This window comes from Podarcis liolepis (genome assembly GCF_965112155.1).
Source record: "Podarcis liolepis genome assembly, chromosome: 4".
Lineage (NCBI taxonomy): Eukaryota > Metazoa > Chordata > Lepidosauria > Squamata > Lacertidae > Podarcis > Podarcis liolepis.
In genome coordinates, this window is record NC_139558.1 from 66610201 (window position 1) to 66631878 (window position 21678).

The following is a 21678-nucleotide window of genomic DNA, read 5'->3' on the forward strand; positions in this document are numbered from 1 at the left end:
TGTGGTATGAAGTCTGTTTCTGACAGTCTGTTCCAAAAATGTAAAATAGCATTCTCATTATTTGGCCACACTGTCCTGTTAGCAATCCTGATGGGCTGATATGAAGGTGGTTGCACCAAGTTTCTTCAGAGAGATACTTTTGCATTAAACAGCAAATCTATAGCAATATCTATACATTGCAATTGCTTGTGTGTTAATTACTTGGGCTATATCTAATGCTGTAGCTCTGCTGGTGCAAGGGACTTGCATGTGTACATTGGGACTTCCATTTCTTCTCTTCCGTCCTGTGCCCTCCCATCAGCTCCAGACGGTTGGGGGATTCTGCTGGTGGGTTTCTGCTGGCATAACATTGTCTACAACCCAATGCAATTAAATATTGGATCACAACTAAAAGCTTTAAAAAAATAAAGTCAAGAGTTGTTTAATATTAAAATATTTTATTTCAAAATACAGCTTTATTAGGAAATACATCTTTTTTAAAAAAAATGTAACACTAGTGGGAGCAGGGAGAATGAAGAGACTGTAAGATAGACTGAAGAAGAGTAAACTAAATTTTAGAGACTATGTGGCATATTGCAAAATATTTACCATAAGCAACAGTAGTTAGAAGTATAATTGTTTAAGAACGATCTTAGATTGCCTACCTTCTTATAGCATAATCTGTAGTTCATAGCACTGCAGCTTTTAGTTGTGCTATCAAGTTCATTATTAATACAGTGGCATTAGTTTGAAAGCGGCTCTCTAATGCAGTTTGAAAAAGTTTATAGGTCTTGTGAGAGTTGTTTGCTTAGCATTGCATTTCATGTAGGATGCCACAACTTCAGCATGCTTGGGAACAAGACTAGAGATACTTTTAGAATATAGCGTTGCTGGTCTCACATCTGCAGATATGTTAATTTTAGAGGTTTGTAAAGTGAATGAAGTATCATTTAGGTCATTTGCTACAATTTAAGTACAGTATAGTAGTTTACCTAGCAATCTTGACAATGACCAAGTAATATTTTTTGTTTGGAAAAAGTTCAGTGTAGTAATTTTAGCAAATATTTAGTTATTTTAACACACGGTAATTTTAAAATAACTTTTAAATTCAATGCAGATGGCATTCCTTCTTGTATTCATGATTGATTGATGGTGAGGAGGGAAATACCGTATCATATGGGTGACTTATCTAGACATGTACCTGATATATAAAAAATGGTGTGTTGCTTTGCTGCCTAAAGGCCAGTGTTATATTAAATCTGCTATTTTAGCCGTGCCATACATACATGATAAAAATAATGTGTTTGGCATTCATTCCTCAACATTCTTGACAGGGCTATAGTGCAACCAAGGTAAGTGTGTTGGTAGTGTAGAGAGGTAAATATACCAGAAGGAGTGTCTCCACCCCCATCATTCAGCCTGAGGTTCAGTGCTGAGAGCCTTCTAGTGGGTCCCTCCCTGCAAGAAGTGAGGTTACAGGGAACCAGGCAGAGGGCCTTCTCAGTAGTGGCGTCTGCCCTGTGGAACACCCTCCCATCAGATGTCAAGGAAATAAACATCTGTCTGACTTTTAGAAGACATCTGAAGGCGGCCCTATTTAGGGAAGTTTTAAATGTTTGATGTTCTGTTGTGCTTTAAATTCTGTTGGGAGCCTCCCAGAGAGGCTGGGGAAACCCAGCCAGATGGGCAGGGTATAATTTTATGATTATGATTATGAGCCCCCACCTATTTGCAGTGCAGTCTGGACACAGTGAGAACTAGGCCTAAGTCCTTGGTTTGCTGTAGAGAGCGTGAGCTTGTGCTTCTGCTAATGTTTTCTACACAATATGAAACGTGCAAAATGCGATACCTTTTATGATCACTTAAACCTGTAAAAGCATATAGCATATTAAATTCCCTTTGTCATCAAAATTAAGTTGCTTTTGTGAACTTAGTATTTTAAATGTTTGACTTAGTCTGTTGCTGTAACACTGTTTACCTCAGTTAAAAGCTCAAGTGATTGTAACATTATCAGTGACTAAACAGGAAAGGTTATATTTAGCCATGCACTTATTTAAGATCTGTAGTATGTCTGAAAGTGTAATACAGCTATCAGGATTGCTACAAACAGAATTCTTTCTACTTGCACAATAGTTTTCCCCCTGTTCCTGGGTGAGAGAAAAATACATCCCAACTATTCAAATTAAAATGGGAAATTTATACTTAAATTTACTTATTGTAGAGTATTTTTAAAAGATGATACTTTAATTAAAGTATAATGTTTGTGGTACTCAGAATACTTAAAAGTTTCAGAATTATCACTTCCCAACATCACATAGAATACTAAAATCTGAATTTTCTCAGGGGTTTGTTTTTTATCCTGTTGGGGACAGATGTCCTCGGTGCTCTGAGCAACACTGAAATTAACAACATGTATATTGATCTGCAAAGAATAGCCAGCTGTGCTGCAGGAATCACTCAGTGATCCACAGTGTATCTGAAGCTGTCACAGCTCTGGAATCACTGTTAAGTAAAACAAACTGGGAGTGTAAAATTTTCTTCAGAGAACAGCTAACATTTTTTTTTTGCCGATGACTGTATAATATTTGCTAATGATTCTGTGTAAGTGGAAAGGCAAATGCAGCAGCTGGTGAAAAAGATGACATAAAGTCAGACTGGAAAGGAAGATATTGAAAACAAAATCATGACAATTGCCTGAAAAGTCTTGTTAAAATCAGTGTTGAAGAAACTGAAAAAGCTAAAAGCTTTATGTTGGCAAAAACAAACACATTTGACTGGAAGGGCAATAGCAGCATAAGAAAGGTGGTATGGGCCAGCTTTAATAGATTTTCATTGCATGATCATGAGTTTCCAGTGAAGACTTATAAACATAATTTTACAACACAACTATCATACCTAGTGTGATAATTTTCTGGAATAGATGTTGTATAGGTTATCTATGCTATAGTACCTGTACAAGCATATATGGGTCAGTCATATGACTTATTTTCAAAAGAGCAAGTAGATTTCCTTGCCTTAATATATTTGATTTTGAGAGATCAAAAGCTTCTGCTTGGCAAACCTAAAATGCTTTGGGCCAATCCAGTGGCAAATAGAATATAACATTGATTGCATTAAGGGAAAAACAGGTGAGGATGAGTTGGATATGGGCAATTCCTCTGCTTACACTGCTCATCTGATGTTAAGTATTAATTTCATAAAATGAAGGTTTTATTACAGTCTCACAAGAAAATCTTTAGAGTGGAATTCAACACTTTTATTCACACAAGTCTCCACCTTTCACTATTTCATTCTGCAGCCTCTATGTGCCCCAAAATCTGTTCCAGAGGGTCCCGCAACTTCCAAAGCAGACTTTGAGGATGTGGGGGTTATAAGGGAGAGGAGTGGAATGCAAAGTCTTACTGTATAAATGGAATGGACTCGGGCCCTTCCAGCTCTACAATGTTATGATTCTGTGGAATCTGTTCTGCATGTTGGCTACAACCTTAAGTGCAACCTGTAATGCTTCTAAGACTGGTAGACTTGATTTATGTTTACATGGGTCTATTTGTAGAGAAAGCTTGTCCAAGCAGTACTAGTTTGCTTTTATATGATTGAAACTCATACTGATTTGTATGAGTAGAAAGACATCTTAAACCTTTTAATTCCAGTGTATTCATTTACATGATTGTGCATGCTTCTTTTCCTCATGGTTTTCTTTGCAAAATGTACCAGTAACAATTCATATATTTAAGTGCTTTTGATTCTAGATTAGGGCATATGATTGTTTTCTCCCCAAAAATCACAGAACAGCTGAGTAGGTATATGAAGGAACTGATCTGTGAAAGGAAAATAACTATCTAGAACCCTTATTTGCCAACAGGTGGATACAAAGTAGCTAATATTTTACCTTAAAGTATGGGACGAGTGTCTTGCCATATCATACTGAATCTCGGTCACACAATGTTTTTGTTAAAGCAAAGACAACTTACTCATTTGGCAGTGTTCACTCTTGTCCTTGCAGATGAAACAACAGGAGGGATCAGGGGCATGTGGGATGTGCTATTCCTCAAGGAAGGGACACCAGGGAAAACCAGGACATTTTAAGTGCTGAGGCCTGTGGGGAAATCTGCTCAAGTTTGGGGGCGGGTACGTATTGCCTCTGACATTGTACTGATTGGGTGATGATGCATTATGGTTCTTCCACCTGGACCCATTTTAGGATGGGTCAGTGCACGCATGGCTGGATGGAACTGAGAAGGAGCTCACCCATCACCCAGAAAATCCCATTACCTTTAGGAAGGTTCACATTGTGCTTTAAGAATCTTAGCTGTAGAGGCAATGCAATACCTTCCATAGAAAGAAAGAAGGCGCCAATACATATATATTTATAAAACACACATATATTTATAAAGCATATTTTATAAAAATATTAAAAAATACTTTTGTAAGTATCTAAACCTTTTTGCTAATTTTGCATTTTCCCCTCCAGGAAGGAGAGAATTTATCCAAAGATTAAAACTTGAAGCAACGCTGAATGTGCATGATGGCTGTGTAAGTGATTTTTTTGTTGTTGTTTAAAAAGAATGCATGCTTGAACAAGAAGTTAAGTAATGGTAACTGGCATTTCCATGACAAGATGAACATGATCTTTTAGTATTCTTCCAAGTATATCTACTTTATTTTATTTTATTTTTTCCCCTACTGAAAATTTGTTGTTATAACACATTTTTAAAAACATGTTAGGACGTACAAGGTTGTTCTTGTAAGTGTGGTAAGAATTTACTTCTAAACCGCCTTATTTTTACTCAGGTGAGGGACCATCTTTTAAATAAGTAAAGGAACCAAGGGAATTATTTATTATAGCTATTGCAATAGGGCAGAGCTCAACTTAATGTGATTGTTCTAGCCACTTAAGAAGAAGGTCTGACACGAGGAACATCAGAAAAAGGGATTTATAGGCACAGCACACAAAGAGTTATAAACATCAAAACATAACATTCTTAAACATCCTTCTACATACATCATGAAAGGTTACAGGTAATGGGATGTTTAAAATGTAAGGCTCCTCTGCAGTTACCTGGGGGTACCCCAAGGGCCCAGGTCATTTTGACCTCAAATGTTGCATTTATGTCACTGTTCCCCTGGCAACCAGACCTTTGGCTGTGTTCTCTTATCTCCCAGGAAGCTTCAAGGATAGCTGATTTTACACTCTATAGCAAAATTAAGATAGAATAACATCCTGGAGGGCTATTTGTGCCACTTTCAGGGTCAGATAGGAAAGGAATGCAGCATAGTAGTAATAAAATACAGGCACACAAAATGAAGCATAATACATTCTAGCCAAAGGTTCAAAACAATTAATATTGGAACATTTTTAAAATTAAAAAAAAATCTACATCCTGGGACCCTAAATCTTATATCACAAGGAATTTGATCTTGTGGAATAAAGGTTTGTTGGGAACATGATAATTATTTTAATTTTCATACATATGTTTTAAAGAGTAATCAAAATATTAAAAAATAATTTTGATATTTTCTTTTATCTCTAAAATTAAATTCTCCCGTATGGTCTTTCTCCATAGACTTCATCATAGGAGAGTTTAGATACTCAGTTTTTTATTCTGGGGATAATTGATAAATGGCCCAGTGAAAATGAGTTAATTTAGGCTGCAACCCTATGCACACAGGGTGGATCCCAACATTATTTGAGTGAAAGTCTGTTCCATGGAAGAATTGGATACAATTCTTGCCCCATTTTTGTCCCTGGCCTTGCCTGCCGCTTTTATGTGGCCCCTGAAAGGTTGCCCAGAAGGGAATGTGGCTCTTGGGTTGAAAAGGTTTCCCCACCTCTGTCATATGTGATGTTCTGCGGTGGTATGAACCAAAGAGACTGCAAGTGTGAGAGAAGTACTGCTCATGCAGCTGAATATACAGGTGTGCAAGTCCTTATACATAGTATATGCATAATTAGCTGAGTTGTGTTGTTTTCTGGTAAAGTTAGATAGTTTGCATCTTAACATTGTTCGCCCTTCTTTAGATATTAATTATTGTGTTAAATACTTGCTTACAGGTGAATACAATATGCTGGAATGATACAGGAGAATATATTTTATCTGGATCTGATGATACTAATCTTGTAATTACTAATCCATATAGTAGAAAGGTAAGATGATCTGCTGTCCCTTTATCCATTTTTCTGAATAGTCAAAATGTTATTAACATTTTTTTTTGTAATTGAAAGCTCTGTTTTTTCTGACATTGCATATATCATGGATTGCTTGGTTATTCTTTCAAAACAGTATATCTGTCCTGTGTAGGAGAGTTGCCACAAAACATATTAAGTCCACCAGTTCTGCTCAAAAGGTTTTCAGTATTATCTTGTTACCATGATTTCTGCCTTATTACTCTTTATATTGTCTCACCACCCCTCACCACCTTGCACTGTACTATTGTGTTGTAGTGCAGTTGCTAGAGCTGTGCATTGGTCAAAGCCTTCAGTTATGAAATTACCTGGGTGGTGTAGAACCATCCACAGTGTGGTGTACCTTTTTGGTCCAAAGGGCCAGATCCTCATCTGTCTCCATCCTTGCAGGCCAGCTTTGACAGATGGCCAGGATGACCCACATGTCCAAATCCTTTGTGCAGCACTTTCTGAGCATCTTACAGCCAGTGGGCTGTCTGGGCTTGGGAACCACAGTGCAAGGGGCTCTGTGCTCACTTCTTCCCAAGTGCCAAGCATAGGGCTGGCAAAGTTACTTTCTGCAAGGATTGACCGCACAATCAAGTTTCATATGGGGAACTCAGTTGCATAGCTGTGCCTCTATACCTGCCCCACATCTGGTGACAGGTGTGGGGCAGATGGGTATTATTTGGGGAAAACACTTTCAGGCCAGAGATTACTTATCCCTGGTGTAGAACAAGAGAGTGGATTATGAAGATAAAATAGTATGGTAGCCTGCTTTTTGGAATAAGGTGAGAAAGATAGATGTGATCAATATTACTGTAATTAAAATGTTAAGCTAATACAGTAATCCTTGTTTTCTAGGTTTTAACAACCATTCGCTCAGGACACAGGGCAAATATTTTTAGTGCAAAATTTTTGCCATGCACCAGTGATAAACAGATCGTGTCCTGTTCAGGAGATGGAGTAATTTTTTTTACCAATGTTGAGCAAGATGCTGAAACCAACAGACAGTGCCAATTCACATGCCATTATGGAACTACTTATGAGGTACTGAAAAATAATATTTCTGTTGTATCTTATAACTATAAAGTCATGAGTGCTGACTATTGCTTATCTATTCTTTTTCACACTGCAGTTTAATAACCTAAAGTTTGGCCCAATTAGATAATATGGTCCAAATTTTCTTGTTTACATTCACCTCCCATTATTTAAGAAGATTGCCTGGGCATGATTTTTTGTACCTTGCCTTTCAGTCTTCTAAAGAACACCCTCCCACCTCCAAAAAACTATTTGTATACTATAAGGCAGTCTTACATTATCACATTGCTTTTGTTACAACTGATTTGAGACACCTCTCTATTTCAAAATCAGCTTTCCATGAGGTGTGCAGGTGGGAGGATATTTATCAAGGAAATAATCTCAAGCCTTGCATACACAACTTGTTCTATGGTACTTTGGATCCTGGCTTTTATTTTCAATTGTTTAAGGCTGTTGCCATTTTAAAGTATACAATTTGCTTACATTTCAGATCATGACAGTCCCCAATGATCCCTATACTTTTCTATCTTGTGGAGAAGATGGCACTGTGAGATGGTTTGATACTAGAATCAAGACAAGTTGCACAAAAGAAGATTGTAAAGATGTAAGAGACACTTTTATAAGAGGGTGTGAATAAAGAGCTATATTGTTTTCAGAACCTGATATCTCATGATCCTGGCATGTTTTGGTCCTGATGCTGTGAAATCTAGTGAGGTGACCATGAACTATATGAAGGGAAATATAATTTGTTATTTTTGAAATATGTATTACTTATCTGTCATATCATAATACTATAATATTGAACAGATGTGAAAAACTTGATTTGGTTTGAATTCAGGCTTTTTATGAACTATTTGATATGTTACAACACTTTGTTATGGAGCATCCTTAAAGTCATTGATAATTAGATAACATAAGAATCAATTCAGCTGTGAAAATAATTTACCAAATTCTTTATGACTGTAATAGTAATAGGATTTATTTTTCTAATTTATACAGTTGCTTCCAAGTATGCATTTTACTTAACTATTTTACCTCATTTTTATAGGCTATACTCACTATTGTTCCTTTTTATGTTGAAACTATTTGCAGTACTTAATCTCATTGCGTTGCTCTTTACATCCAATTATCTGTACATAAATCTATTCTAGCCCAATCCTTTTAAAGTAGCTTAGTCAATCCCTGCCCCTTGTGATTCACTTTCTGGTCTCTTTTTATGAGAAAATCTTAGACAGATGAAAGCTTTGTGTTTACAGCTGCAAGTTGATGTTACTAAACAATGCTTTTGTTTGCTTAGTCTTTTTGTTGTTGCCATACCCGTCTGTTGTCCAATAACATGCTTAAAATATATATTAACAAGGGCCAGAGTTGGCTTTTTCTAAAACACAACCATATTGATTTTTTTCTAGGATTGTATTAGTTGGTGTGATTTAATGCCACTTGTTCTTGTACATTTTAAACAAGTGCAATATTTTCCTTTTGTTCTAGGATATTTTAATAAACTGTAGGAGGGCAGCCACCTCTGTAGCTATTTGCCCTCCAATACCATATTATCTTGCAGTTGGTTGCTCCGATAGTTCAGTAAGAATTTACGATCGACGAATGCTTGGCACAAGAGCAACAGGTAGGACAATACTTGCATGATACTGTAAAACAGCTGACTTTTGAGTACCATAGTTGAAGATTATAGGATGTGAACCTCTTAATGAGATGATTTAATGAAAAATATATTTTCTGCATAAACGCAGAACTTCTCATAATTTTTAAATTTATACTCATGAAAACTTGTATCACACTTTAGAAGGTCTTCTGTAATGTGGACTGAAAAGTATTGATGTCCTAAAGTGAAATTTTGACTATGATTCAGAGGCATGTATGCACACTGGCATTATTTTATGTCCCATAGAGCAATTCTTCTCTCTGACCTGCTCTTTAAAATTGACCTTCTAAGAACAGTTTTCAGGTTTGCTACAAGAGCTGCTGGAAATTCCAACTTAAGGGGGGGGGGAATGGATTCTCTCATTGAATAAATTTGAGTGAACTCCTTTGATTTGCAGCCATGGTAAATAAATGAAGAAATTCTGCTGTTCTTTCCATTTAGTGGTTTTGAGTATTAAGAAATGTTGGTGGTCTCAGTGTTCATGGTGCTTTTCAGAGAATATCAACAAAAGGGCAAGCCCTGGCCCTTCAAAGAACTGACAATCTAAAATTTGACTAGGGAGGAATATTGAGGCAAGGATAAATGGGAGAACATGAAAACAGTTCAATTACATGCATTTAGGCTTGATTTCAGTAAAGGATAAGAACTTGAGTTGTGCACTTAATGTAGCTAAAAATGCATAGAAAAGGCTGCAGAATGTGATTTATTATTGCTCTACTCTTTGTTAGAAATTATGAGGTGAGGAAAAAGCAGATGGATAGATGGATAGGATAGAAAGTTTCCATAGGGAGAGTAAGGTTAATGTAAGTACTGTGGAATTATTTTATAGTCTCATTGTGATATTAATACTTTGAATCTAAATTTCTGTTTAGATAAAATATTCTAACTAATATTAGTACAGTTTCTGTTTCCAAATACTGTACGTCATCCCAGTTGGAAATTATGTAGCCAACTTGGTAATGTACAACAATATTGCGTAACCAATCACATTTGATAGGTGGCTAGTTTGGAATGACAGTAGACAGCTTTTACTCTGAATTGGTGAATGCTTTCATTTCATTGTGCCCTCCAAAAATCGGCAAAGAGGAGATACTGTGTATGTGGCTTTAAATTGTAGCAAAATGGCAAGTAACTGGGGCATAACTGAGGTTTATAAAAGAATGCAGTGTGTAAAAAAATAGACACATTTTCGGACTAATATACACAGTACAGGCATCCGTTGCGTGTAATTTACTTGCGCACCACCATGTATATGAGTGGTGCTAGGAAATAAAAAATTCAATTTTTTATTTCAACTTTCTCCCGCCACTGGAAGTGGCGGGAGAAAGTTGAACAGTCCTTACAAAGTTGAACAGTCCTTACAAAGTTGAACAGTCCTTACAAAGTTGAACAGTCCTTACAAAGAGACCCTCCCCAGAGCCTGAAGAGGATTGGGGTTGGACTCGATGGCCCTTGTGGTCTCTTCCAACTCTATGATTCTATGATTCTAGGATATCAATGAGGACGGAGGAAGCCCCGAAGAGACCTGAGGTGCAGCAGAGCTTTGTTTACACTGCTCATCCTCCCCGCCTAACAACTGATGGGGGTAGTGCAGCAGCAGTAGCTGCTTTCCCATGCATCCTCCAGCTTCCTGCTGGCCCCAGAGCTTCAGTTGTAGTTGTGGATGTTTTTGGATATGATATATTTGGCATGGATCGAAGAGAGAGTGGTAGAGAGGGTGTTTAGAGGGTGCTCTTGTCGTCTCTATGCAATTTCAGTTATGCACACGGGGTCTTGGATGGTAACTCCCCATGTAAGTTGGCTGATGCCTGTACTTCTTTAGACAATTCATAGTTAGCTTTCACTACCACAAAATGTGATGGATTAGACCGGGGTGGCCAACTTCCAAGAGACTGTGATCTACTCACAGTTACAAACTGGCAGTAATCTACCTCCTTTTTGGGGGTTCAGGTCAAAGTTGACCTTTTTTTAGGAAGGAAAGATCATGTAGTAGAAGGCTCATTTGTAAATGAAGGCTCATGTGTTATGGAAAATTAATTCAATTATTTTTTAATGTAGGTAATTATGCAGGCCGGGGTACCACAGGATTAGTGGCGCGTTTTGTTCCTCCCCATCTGAACAACAAATCCTGTAGGGTAACATCTCTATGCTACAGTGAAGATGGCCAAGAAATTCTTGTGAGCTATTCTTCAGATTATATATACTTGTTTGATCCCAAGGATGACACAGCTAGAGAACTTAAAGTTCCGTCTTCAGATGAAAGAAGAGAAGAAGTAAGTGTTCCACAGTTACTGCTGTTAAAATGATATTGAAGACAAAAGAGAGTTAATATGTAATGATAAGCCAAGCCATAGTTTAGCATAAAGACAGACCCCAGGAAAGGAGATCGTTGCCATTTTGCTTCTCCAGTTTATTATTGTTTATTGAGTTTATATACCACCCTATACCCAGAGGACTCAGGGTGGTTCACAGAACAAAAAATAGCAGTTTTCCAGCTTTTGCAATGTTTTGAGCTAATCTGTGGTTTGGATTACTATGTTGTCCAAACTTGGGCTTGTGGTTTGTCTGACTCCAGATAAACCACCAATCAGTTTGAACAACATGCTAAGCCAAACTATGGCTTAGCTCACAGCACTGCAGCAGCAGGAATGGAGGAGCAAAACTCCCACTAAGCCATGATTTGGCTTAGAATTATGTGCAAATCATTTTATTAGCTGTACTGGAAAATGTTTATTATTTAAAAAGGTGCTGTGTCTTAGTGCCATTTTGAAACAAGACATCAGTATAATTTTAATGTTAGGTTATTAGATAGAGATTTTGCTTGTAGATTCAAATTCAGATCCTACTAAGCTGAGCAAATAATTAGAAATACCTTCTATAAGATTGATTTAGTGAGAGCCTATACAATTATCCTGACTGGAAAAATATTTAAATAACTGTATTAAATACACCGTAAGTTACTTATACTGTAGTTACATTTAAAATACACATTTTAGTTAGAGTGGATAGGTTTTCATGTAAATGACAGTAGTTGCTTGTGCACACCTGTCAACCTGTAATATGACTGACCTTCCTTCCATTAAAACACCATAAAATTCACTAATTTTAGATGACTGCTTATATTGGACAAATAAAATCTTTTAATTGTATAGTGTTAAATCATGAACAAATTACAAATAAACGTGGGAGGTTTCTCATTTGCCATGGTGTTTTGGTATTCTGAATATCTTCAGATGTAAACCTGCCAGTCTGTTCCAAGCTATGACTGCAAAAACTTTCTGGACCAGTTTACCAATATGTAATTCTACTCTAGATATAGAAGCAGCCATGTGATGATAACAGAATGTTTCTTTGAAGACAAAAATAGCAACATGAAGAGTTCATCTGGCACTATATGTGAGAATCCATCAATAATATTACCCCTGCCCCCAAAACTGTCCTGTCCCACATATGAAAAAAGGAAGTCTGTGTTGTTAGCAAGCTATATGTAAACTCTGAAGTTTTTTTTTATATAGAAATGTTGATATATATAAAAATAGTTTATTAAATGTCTCCTCCCCACTGCCAATAATATTGATTCAGTCATTTCAATAAATTCTACAAAATGTGATGGCTAGAATTCAAAAGAACCACACTAGTTTCACATGCCCTAGGGCTTACATTTATTCAAAAATTGCCACACCACATCCAAATACCAATACTTGCTTTTGAAAGTAAGAGAAGTGGGATCCTGAGGATCATTTAGTCCAAGCTCCTGCATGCAATGCAGGAATCTCAACTAAAGCATCCACAACAGATGGCCATTCAAGCTTTGCTTAAAAACCTCCAAGGGAGGAGAGCCCACAACCTCAGGAGGGAGATCATTCCACTGTCGAACAGCTCCTACTGTCAGAAAGTTTTTCTGATGTTTAGTCGGAATCTGCTTTCTTGTACTTTGAAGCCATTAGTTCAGGTCCTAGCCTTCAGAGCAGGAGAAAACAAGCTTAGCTCCATCTTCCATGCTACAGCCATTTAGATATTTGAAGATGGCTATCATATATCTTCTCAGTCTTCTTTATTCCAGGCTAAGCATACCCAGTTCCCTCAACCATTCCTCATAAGGCTTGGCTTCCAGACCCTTGATCATCTTGGTTGCCCTCTGCACACGTAGCATGACAAGAATGTGACTTAGTGAGCCTTGAGCTTGAGTGTGCCCCCTTTTCCCGCTTACTGTGGTGTAGCTCTGAGGAGGAGTTTGGAAGCTTTCACTTCCATTTTTGCTTCGCTACAGCTTGTCATGTGGACTGAACTTCTCAAATATGGTTACTGTTTCTTTGAAACAAGCCAACTTTTAACCAATGATTTCAAGTTCCAGTGACATGTCAGGTTGTGGTTAAGGAAGAACAGGAGCAAAAGCTTCTGAACCCCTCACAGCAATACCAGAGGAATGGGGAGGAAGGGAGCTAGAGGCTCACTGCAGCTCATTCACATCATGCTAAACTGTGACTTAACAGATGGATATCCAATGTGCTCTTCAACTCCCATCAGTCTCAGCCAGCACAGCTAGTGGTCAAGGATGATGGTAGCTAGCAATATCAGGAGGGCACCATGTTGGTTGTTAGCATGATACATGAACACTACCAATATCTTTATTATGTATGACCAAGTAAAAATCACCCATTTCTTAGCTCCACTTCAGTGTAACTATCATATGCTTACCTGATCACCTGAATATCCAAATGTTCCACCTGGCTGAATCTGGACTGAAAATTCCAGCAGTGTTGCAGGTGTAGCTGCTGAAAGCTATGTTAACTGATCTCTTGTTTCAACTACTATTTAAATTTAGACTAGGACCCAGTGGGTTCTATCCAGGTGTCTAAAATGTCTGGTCTGCTCATGTGCTGCAGTCACTTCTGATACTCTCCTCTGAGTGTCCCTGCTGCTAGAGTCCCTGGCTGTCAGCTGTGACATGGGCATCATTGGTTGTGGTCTTCTTTTGGTGCCAGGCAAATATTGTTTTTGTCTCCCAGCCCTTAAAAAAAGAAAGAACTAAATTATGTTGGTCCTTCTGCTGCTTTTGATTTATTATTGAGATCTGGTACACATGTGTTTCATGTTCAAACGTCTGCTCTACCTCTGAGGATAAGGAAAGATGCAAAATATGCTATAATGTGATATGTACCTTGAGCATAAGATTTGCATGTTCAGGACATAGTTCCACAGTTCTACAGTTTTATAGCTTCCCCAGATATATACAATTGTATTAAAAATATCTGAATATTTTGGAACATTAAAATATGTGTTCACTGTTGCCATACTACCTTAGTCATCTTCTTTTGATTATCATCTGTACCTAAAGAGACTTACAGTCATACCTTGGGTTACAGCCACTTCAGGATGTGTCTTTTTGGGTTGCGGACCGCTGAAACATGGAAGTACTGGAATGGGTTACTTCTGGGTTTCAGCGGTCGCGCATGCGCAGAAGCGCCAAATTGCAACCCACGCATGCACAAAAAATGAGAATTTCAGCTTTGGTTTAATATTTTTACCTTTTCAGCTTATTACAGAAATAAAATGTTTACATCTTAAATGCCCCTCTTGTCATTATTTCTCTAGTTACGGCAGCCTCCTGTCAAACGACTCCGACTAAGAGGAGACTGGTCAGATACTGGACCAAGAGCAAGGCCTGAAAGTGAGAGAGAAAGAGATGGTAAAATCTTGTCTTTTGTAGCTTGATTTCAGTTCAAAATCTGAATCAGTGAATAACAGATTATTCTGTTATTCATTTCTGGGATTTATGTTTTAAAAATGGTATTCCTAGCTGGTTAGTCAGATAGTGGCACCTTGTTTTACTTGAAGCAAATTCCAACTTTCTGGTTTTTCCAGTAACTGAGCCTTTTCTTACTGCTTTTATCAGCCTTAGTTCAAGTCAGCAAGGTCACTGGCCCTTAATAACATGTACAACATGAATATAGCAGCTCTTATCAAACAGACTACTCATGCTTGGTTGAATCTGGAGAGGGAAATTGTAGATGGATTGAAATCTCAAGCTGCCAGATCTTAACATGTAGGATTTTCCCTGTCCTGGTTCCTCGCTACTGAAATGAATTTGGTATTCTCTTGCCACCAACAGGAGGACAGAGGAATTGCCAGTTAAAAGTTTGTGTACAGGTCATTAAATTACTCAGCTGGGATCACTTTTTCCTGCAGACAGTGAGTCGAACACTACAACTCTTGGCTGAAGCAATTATAGCAGAGAAGGGTTTTTTTCTTTGAAATAGTGTAGTAATTAGGTATGATCAAATGGCTGAAAAAATGAAACCAGCAAAGCCACACAGACTGGGTGTCTTTAAAAAGCACTAAAAGCATTTTTAAAATTTTGTTTACAAAGTCTAACAGTTTCTGAACAATGAAGAATGAGAAAACCAATATGTTGAAAAAACATATTGAGAAATATTTTCACCTTTCAGAGATGTAAATATGCAAAATTTCAAGTAGCAGAAGGAAAAATGTACTGTGCTGCTTCACAGTAAAAGGATTGACACCTCTCTTTATATATAGGTGAACAGAGCCCTAATGTTTCATTAATGCAAAGAATGTCTGACATGTTGTCAAGATGGTTTGAAGAAGCAAGTGAAGTTGCACAGAGCAACAGAGGAAGAGGACGATCTCGGTCTAGAGGTGAATGTTCTTAACTGCCTTCAGCATGAAATGACAAGGGGATTTTTGAAATAAAAGATAGTAATCAACATTTTTAAAAATGGCACACTTGGCATAGGAACATGAGAAAAGCCATCTGAATCAGGCCAATGGCCCATTTAGTCCAGTATCCTGTTCTCAAGGTAGCCAACCAGATGCTTATGAAAAGACCAAAAGCAGCACTCTCACAACTTGTGATTCCCAGCAACTGGTATTCAGACACACTGCCTCTAACTTTGGAGGTAGAACCTAGCTATTGAAGCTTAGCCTAGTAGCCATTTTGATAGCCTTATTGTCTTTGGATTTCCTTTCTCCTCAGTCTTCCAGCTTCATCAGATATATCTTAATTCTAGGGCTATGACGGAGGGGAAAAAAACTTTTCTCTAAACCAAAAACCTCCAAATATTTCAACCTTCTTCACAGGAGACTTGCTCCACCCCCTTGATATTTTTTTCCAGCTGTACAACATTCTTCATGAAATGAAGTGACAAGAAGTGAGCACAATATTCTAAGCACAGTCATATGTAGGGTTGTAATCTGGATTTTCCCAAACATGTCCTCTTTTTCAGGTTTAAAATGACTGTCAGGGAAGATTTTTGAAATTTGGCAAAATGTCTGGGGTTTATTTTTAACTACAAATTGACTGCTCTTGTGCAGAGTAGACAGTCTCATATAATGCATGTATGCGTGCATGTGTCATACATACTGTATGTATGTATATATTTCATCCTCCATGGCACACACACTTCAATAGCATCCACCGTCTGCAATCTTAATTTTTTTGATGCGCATCCGGGCCCTGCTGGTGTGCTTGGTGCCCGTTGTGTAGGAGCGGGCAGGTGGGCAACCCTATACCATATATTAGTATAATGGTATTCTGATATTAGCAGTTTTATTTTCAGTTCCTTTCCTAAAGATCCCTAGCATGGAATTTGTCTTTTACAGCAGCAGCTTCACACTGGGTCAGCATCATAATTAAGCTATCCACTACAACCCCAAGGTCTTGTTTGTGGTCAGTCACTCCAGCTCAGACTCCATGAGTGTATATGAAATTAAGATTTATTTTTTGATGCAGTGTGTATCACTTTACACTTGTTTATATTGAATTCCATTTGCCATTTTACTTTTGGGAAGTTTCCTCTTTTGAAGTCAAATGTGGTTTGTGTTGGATTTTCTTGGCAATTGTCCATTTACATATATGTAAGTTCAATAGCAGTATGCTCAGTGTTTCCAGTTGGTTTAATGTAGAGTTGAAAGTGTACTGTGCTGAAGATACTCTTTGTCTCAAATGTGACATGGTATGAGAGTCCTCTTTTGAAAAATAAAGTTGCTGTTTTTCTTTAAAGGTGGCAGCAGTAGATCAGATGTCTCTGCTGCTGGCAGTGTCTTAGCAAGTGCTGAAACAGAGGCCACAATGGAAGTAGATGGTCCTGAACAGCTGCAATCATCATCATCTACAGTGTCAGCTCAAGCTCCCTCAACATCTTCCTCGACTGAAAGCCCCCCATCTACTTCCTTGCTATCCTCTCCTGATAACGAACAAAGGCCATCTTTGGAGACCCCTGTACCTCCTACACTCCATCAGTCTGGTATGTTGGAATTAAAGTTTCCATCTTTGGGCACTTTAAGTATCTCATCTATATAGGTTTGTTGAATGTGTGGAATTATGGAACGTGGATTTATTATACCAATAATCAACTAAGTTGTGTATGTGGTAGTCGAGGAATATGTGCTTCCAGAAAGAAGACACTCTGGTGGATTGACTAATCATTTAGTGTATAAAGACTACTATTATTTTAAATAGCCCTTCACTCAAAGCTCTGTGATGTTGGCGTTTGGCTGTAACTTGCTACAACACAGTCAGTTATCTGTTGTGATCTGCCTCCCAAATGGCATGAAACAAAATACCTAGTTCTCTGTCATCTATCATCAGGGCTCTCCCCCAGCATTTTAACATTTTTGAATATTACAGGAACCTTTCCTGAATTGCATCCTATTTGGTTGACAGTTTCCCCGGCCATCTGGGACTTAACTATTAAATTATTCAGACTATAGTTGCTTTGACTAGAAATAAGACTTTTTTGCACAGGTAATGTATTAAAGCTGAAGTAACTCCATTTTATAACTTAAACTAGCAAGACTAGAAACTTTGGGTGGGATCCAAAAATGTGCTCAAGAGCTTGGATTTGCCATATCACAAACTGCTCTTGAAAGATTCCTCTTTTTCAAAAGTTGCTTTGTAGCATTGGGTTTACTGTTGAAGAAACATGAGTACAGTTGAACCTCGGGTTACATACTGTCCTCCTTACGAACACTTCAGGTAACGAGCTCCGCTAACCTGGAAGTAGGTCTCCTGGTAGCGAACTTTGCCCTGGGATGCGAGCAGAAGTCACGCGCCGGTGGCGCCCATTAGCAAAAGTGTGCCTCATGTTAAGAATGGTTTCGGGTTAAGAATGGACCTCCGGAATGAATTAAGTTCATAACCGGAGGTACCACTGTATAAAGTCTCCTTTGACACATGCAGCTAATTGTGCTGTTCTTTGGGTTCTTGATCACTGCAGTTTGCACAGTTATGTTAAGTAACCTTTCCAACAATTGTTATCTCTTTAATTGCGGTAAACACACCATAGGCAAAAATTAAACAACACGTAATCATAGTGATTTTGGTTATAATAGCACTTCATTTTGTACCACTTCTGCATCTGTGTTCATGCAGTTTGATACATTTGCTGCTGTGATATAAAGAGAAAGCACTGTCCAGGCCCCCTGCATCTCTTATACATACTTGAATTGGGCTTTTCTACCTATAGATGTGTGCCAACTTATCTGTGCTCCGATGGCCATATCCTTTAGCAGTAGGAGATACAGTTTCTCATTTATCAAAAAGCAAGAGCTCACAATAGACCTATTTCCCTTCAGAAATGGAGTGGCATTACAGAATTTGGTAGCTTTTCTATTTGGATTGTTGGGAACTTCTCCTTCCAACATATGCCTTGGCTTCCTTTCTCAGTCTCTCTGTGCTGTTGTCAGAATACACTTTTTTCAGACAAAAACCTGCAACTTTACCAAGTACAGTTATAGAGAATGGGAAAGAAATGAGGCTTCTAAAGTAAGTACTATAGGGAAATGGACTTCAGAACTGCAAGTTTTGCTTCGGAGGACGTACCAAGAGGAATAGTAGTGGAATTATGCTTATTTTGTTAGGCTGCTTCACACTTTTCAAAAAGTTACAAAGTTAAATTACTGTCTGTTGAGAAAGTAGCTATTATTCACCTAAGTGAATCTGGTTACAACTTTTGTGTTCCAGAGGAGTTAGTACCTTTGTGCTATACATTGTGTTTGCATGTAACATTGAACCATAGTATAATGCTGCATGGATGAGTCTGAACAAACGCAAGCAAAGGATTGAACACTTTCCACTTACTTCATCCTGCATGGACAAGAATGAATCATTGCAAGAGTTCAGTTTTAGGAAATCTCTGCATAGCATTATGTTTAAACCAGAGACATCAACTCTCACTTGTTTAGTAAGCCAGTTTCATAACCCATATCTTGAAGTTGGCTTACTATTGATGTAAGAATTACAGGGTGTAGATTTTGATTTTTAAAATGTTTCGATATTAATTTTATTGAACCTTTGGCTAGAATGTATTCGGCTTGATTTTGTGTGCTTCCATTTTATGACTCCTACTCTGCATTCCTTTCCTATCTGACCCTGAAAATGGCACAAATGATCACGAAGGATGTTTTGTTATATTTGTTTTGAGTTAGCACCAGGGTGAAATCTGGCAACTCCTTGAAAGGTTCTGAGGAAGAGATAGGGACAGGAATGTCAACAACCCTGTCTAGGCCTGATTGCTAAGGAAACAGTGATATTGTAGGACATTTGAGACCCAAATGGCCAGAGCAGTTAGGGACACCCCAAGGTAATTGTGGGGGTGAAGTTAACGGTATGGAGCCAATGCGTGTTTTACCTCTCATAACCTGTAACCTTTCTTGTTGTATGCAGAAGGTTGTTTTGGAATGTTTTGATGTTCATGACTCTTTGTGTGCTGTGGCTATAAAACCCTTGTTCCGATTCTCCTTGTGGCAGACCTTCTTAAGTGGCTAGAACAACCATGTTAAGTTGAGCTCTGTCCTTTTGCAATAGTATCTAATAAAGTCCAGGTCCCTAACTGGATCTGCTGGAGCTTGCTGTAATTCACTTGGTTCCATGTTTTGTTTAAAAGCTGTTCCCTTACCTGGGTAATGAACAAGTGGTGTAGAAATAAATTGTTACCACACTGTGAAACTGACCAGAGTTTGGTTTAAAGCAGGACCTCTGGTTCAAATGCATTGCAGAGCAGAGATTCCTTAAAAGTAAAACTAAACTCTGACAATGTCCTCCTGTCAGACAAGAAGGGGTATGAGGGGAACACAAAAATGTTTTCCTTAGGCTCATTCATGTAGTGCTGAACTACGTTTTATTGTTGCTTGTGAGCTAAGCTGCTGTCTCTGGCAGAGTTGCTATGTGAACCAGGTAATGCAACTCAACAGAGAGAATACAATTTCTACTTAGCTTATTCCATTTGCAGATGCATTACTGTCATTGGGGAACTTTCATGACTTTCCTTTTCCCATGCTATGCATTATGGGTGTGTGCATGCATGTTTCTTGAGATGCTTTATTCTCTCATGAAAAATCAAATCATCCAAACAATTAGATCACAATAATAGTAATATTGTATTTTACTGTGTTGTGGCTGTTACAGCCAAACTTTTCTTTAGGCTAAATAGTCTAAACAAGTTAAGTATTAAAACCAGTTTAAAATTAATTTCCTATCATTACAGCTTAAATGATCTGTTACTCAGAGACCATTAGAGTTCTGTAAGCTTGGTTACGAAACAGACTGATCTAATTAATAGTAAATATGCAAAGATATCTATATGCCTACATTAAGTCAAATACCAGCTGATCTTCCCTACCTATGAAAATATTATTAAAATCAGTAATTTTAAAGGGGCACTCACTATTTTTTCTCTACCTGTGCTTGTAGTTCCTGTTCTTATCCATTTTTAATCTGTTGACCATTTCAGCAGAGTTATCCCTTTCAGCAAAAATGCTGCTGCTTCTTTTTAGTAGACTTTGGTAACCACAAGTTTCTCACTTCTCAAAGAATCATTTCGAAACATTGGGCTGCATCAAATAGTGCCTTTGCTTTATTGGAAAACACTTCTGCTTACATAAGCTAGGGCAACCGATTTTTGCTGACTGCTCCCTTGGTGAGGAGGACCCTTCTAAGTGCTGAGGGATCCTCCTGAACAGAATGGTGTATGTCTCAGAGGCATGCATTAGTTGAAGGGAGGAGAATCTGCCAGAATCAAGTGCCCCCTCTTATGTGAGCAGAAGTGCTTTCCAATAATTTCTCCAACATTTGTCTGCCTTTGAAACACTTTATACATTATTTTCCCCCTATGCTGAGATAGTCTTCATGTAATTTTTTAAAATGTATTGTAACGTGTAGAATAACACAAGGGGAGATTGGACTGCTGATCTATGCAGAGGTTGTCCATTCTGAGTATCTGTATTATGAAAAAAATGATGTCACTCTTTCCCTTATTACAATATACACAAATCTTTCTAATCAAGCTTCTCTCTCTGTATTGGGGGGAAAAAAGTATGAGATAAGTTTCTTACTTCAGTACTGTATTGGTCTTAAGGTTACTTCCCAGTCTTAACTGTGTTTTATCACATACCTTCTCTATTTGCTACAAAAAAATTACTCATAAATAGGGAACATGTGGCTGCATTACTTATGAAAATTTTGTATTAGGATTTAAAAACAGAATCTGGTGGGAAGAGTCACTTTTTAAGAACCGTGCTAGTCACGCTTCAGTTCTCTCTTCTTCCTAATACCATGATATGTAATGCAAAAGAAAACTTTTAAGAGAAAGTATCATCTATTGCACAAAGGATACTCTAGGAAAGCTCCATATGTATGTGTTTCATATCATCATGCTTTTTTGGTACATTATTCTTTACTTAAATGGCTAAATAATTGGGTAATAGTTGGAGACAACGAAGCATGAATAATGAGCTTCATAATTCCTATAATTTAGAAAGGAAATAACCAATAAAACACATTTTATTTTCCTTCTGAATATTAGTAGTTTGCTTT

General features: G+C 37.8%; 1 protein-coding gene across 10 annotated transcripts in view; it reads left to right on the top strand.

The window, feature by feature from the left end:
• Positions 1-21678, top strand: part of DCAF6 (DDB1 and CUL4 associated factor 6) — a 44662-nt gene that overhangs the window by 4566 nt on the left and 18418 nt on the right. For 4 of the 10 annotated variants that reach the window (XM_083498593.1, XM_083498596.1, XM_083498595.1 and 1 more), the window contains exons 2-11: positions 3983-4107; positions 4451-4512; positions 6032-6124; positions 7007-7192; positions 7674-7787; positions 8672-8807; positions 10902-11116; positions 14439-14532; positions 15384-15503; positions 16868-17110. In XM_083498593.1, coding sequence (XP_083354719.1) covers positions 7677-7787; positions 8672-8807; positions 10902-11116; positions 14439-14532; positions 15384-15503; positions 16868-17110 — 919 coding nt within the window. In that variant the 5' untranslated portion in view covers positions 3983-4107; positions 4451-4512; positions 6032-6124; positions 7007-7192; positions 7674-7676. The remainder of the gene's footprint in view (positions 1-3982; positions 4108-4450; positions 4513-6031; positions 6125-7006; positions 7193-7673; positions 7788-8671; positions 8808-10901; positions 11117-14438; positions 14533-15383; positions 15504-16867; positions 17111-21678) is intronic. The other 6 variants (XM_083498594.1, XM_083498588.1, XM_083498590.1 and 3 more) reach the window with 3 other exon arrangements.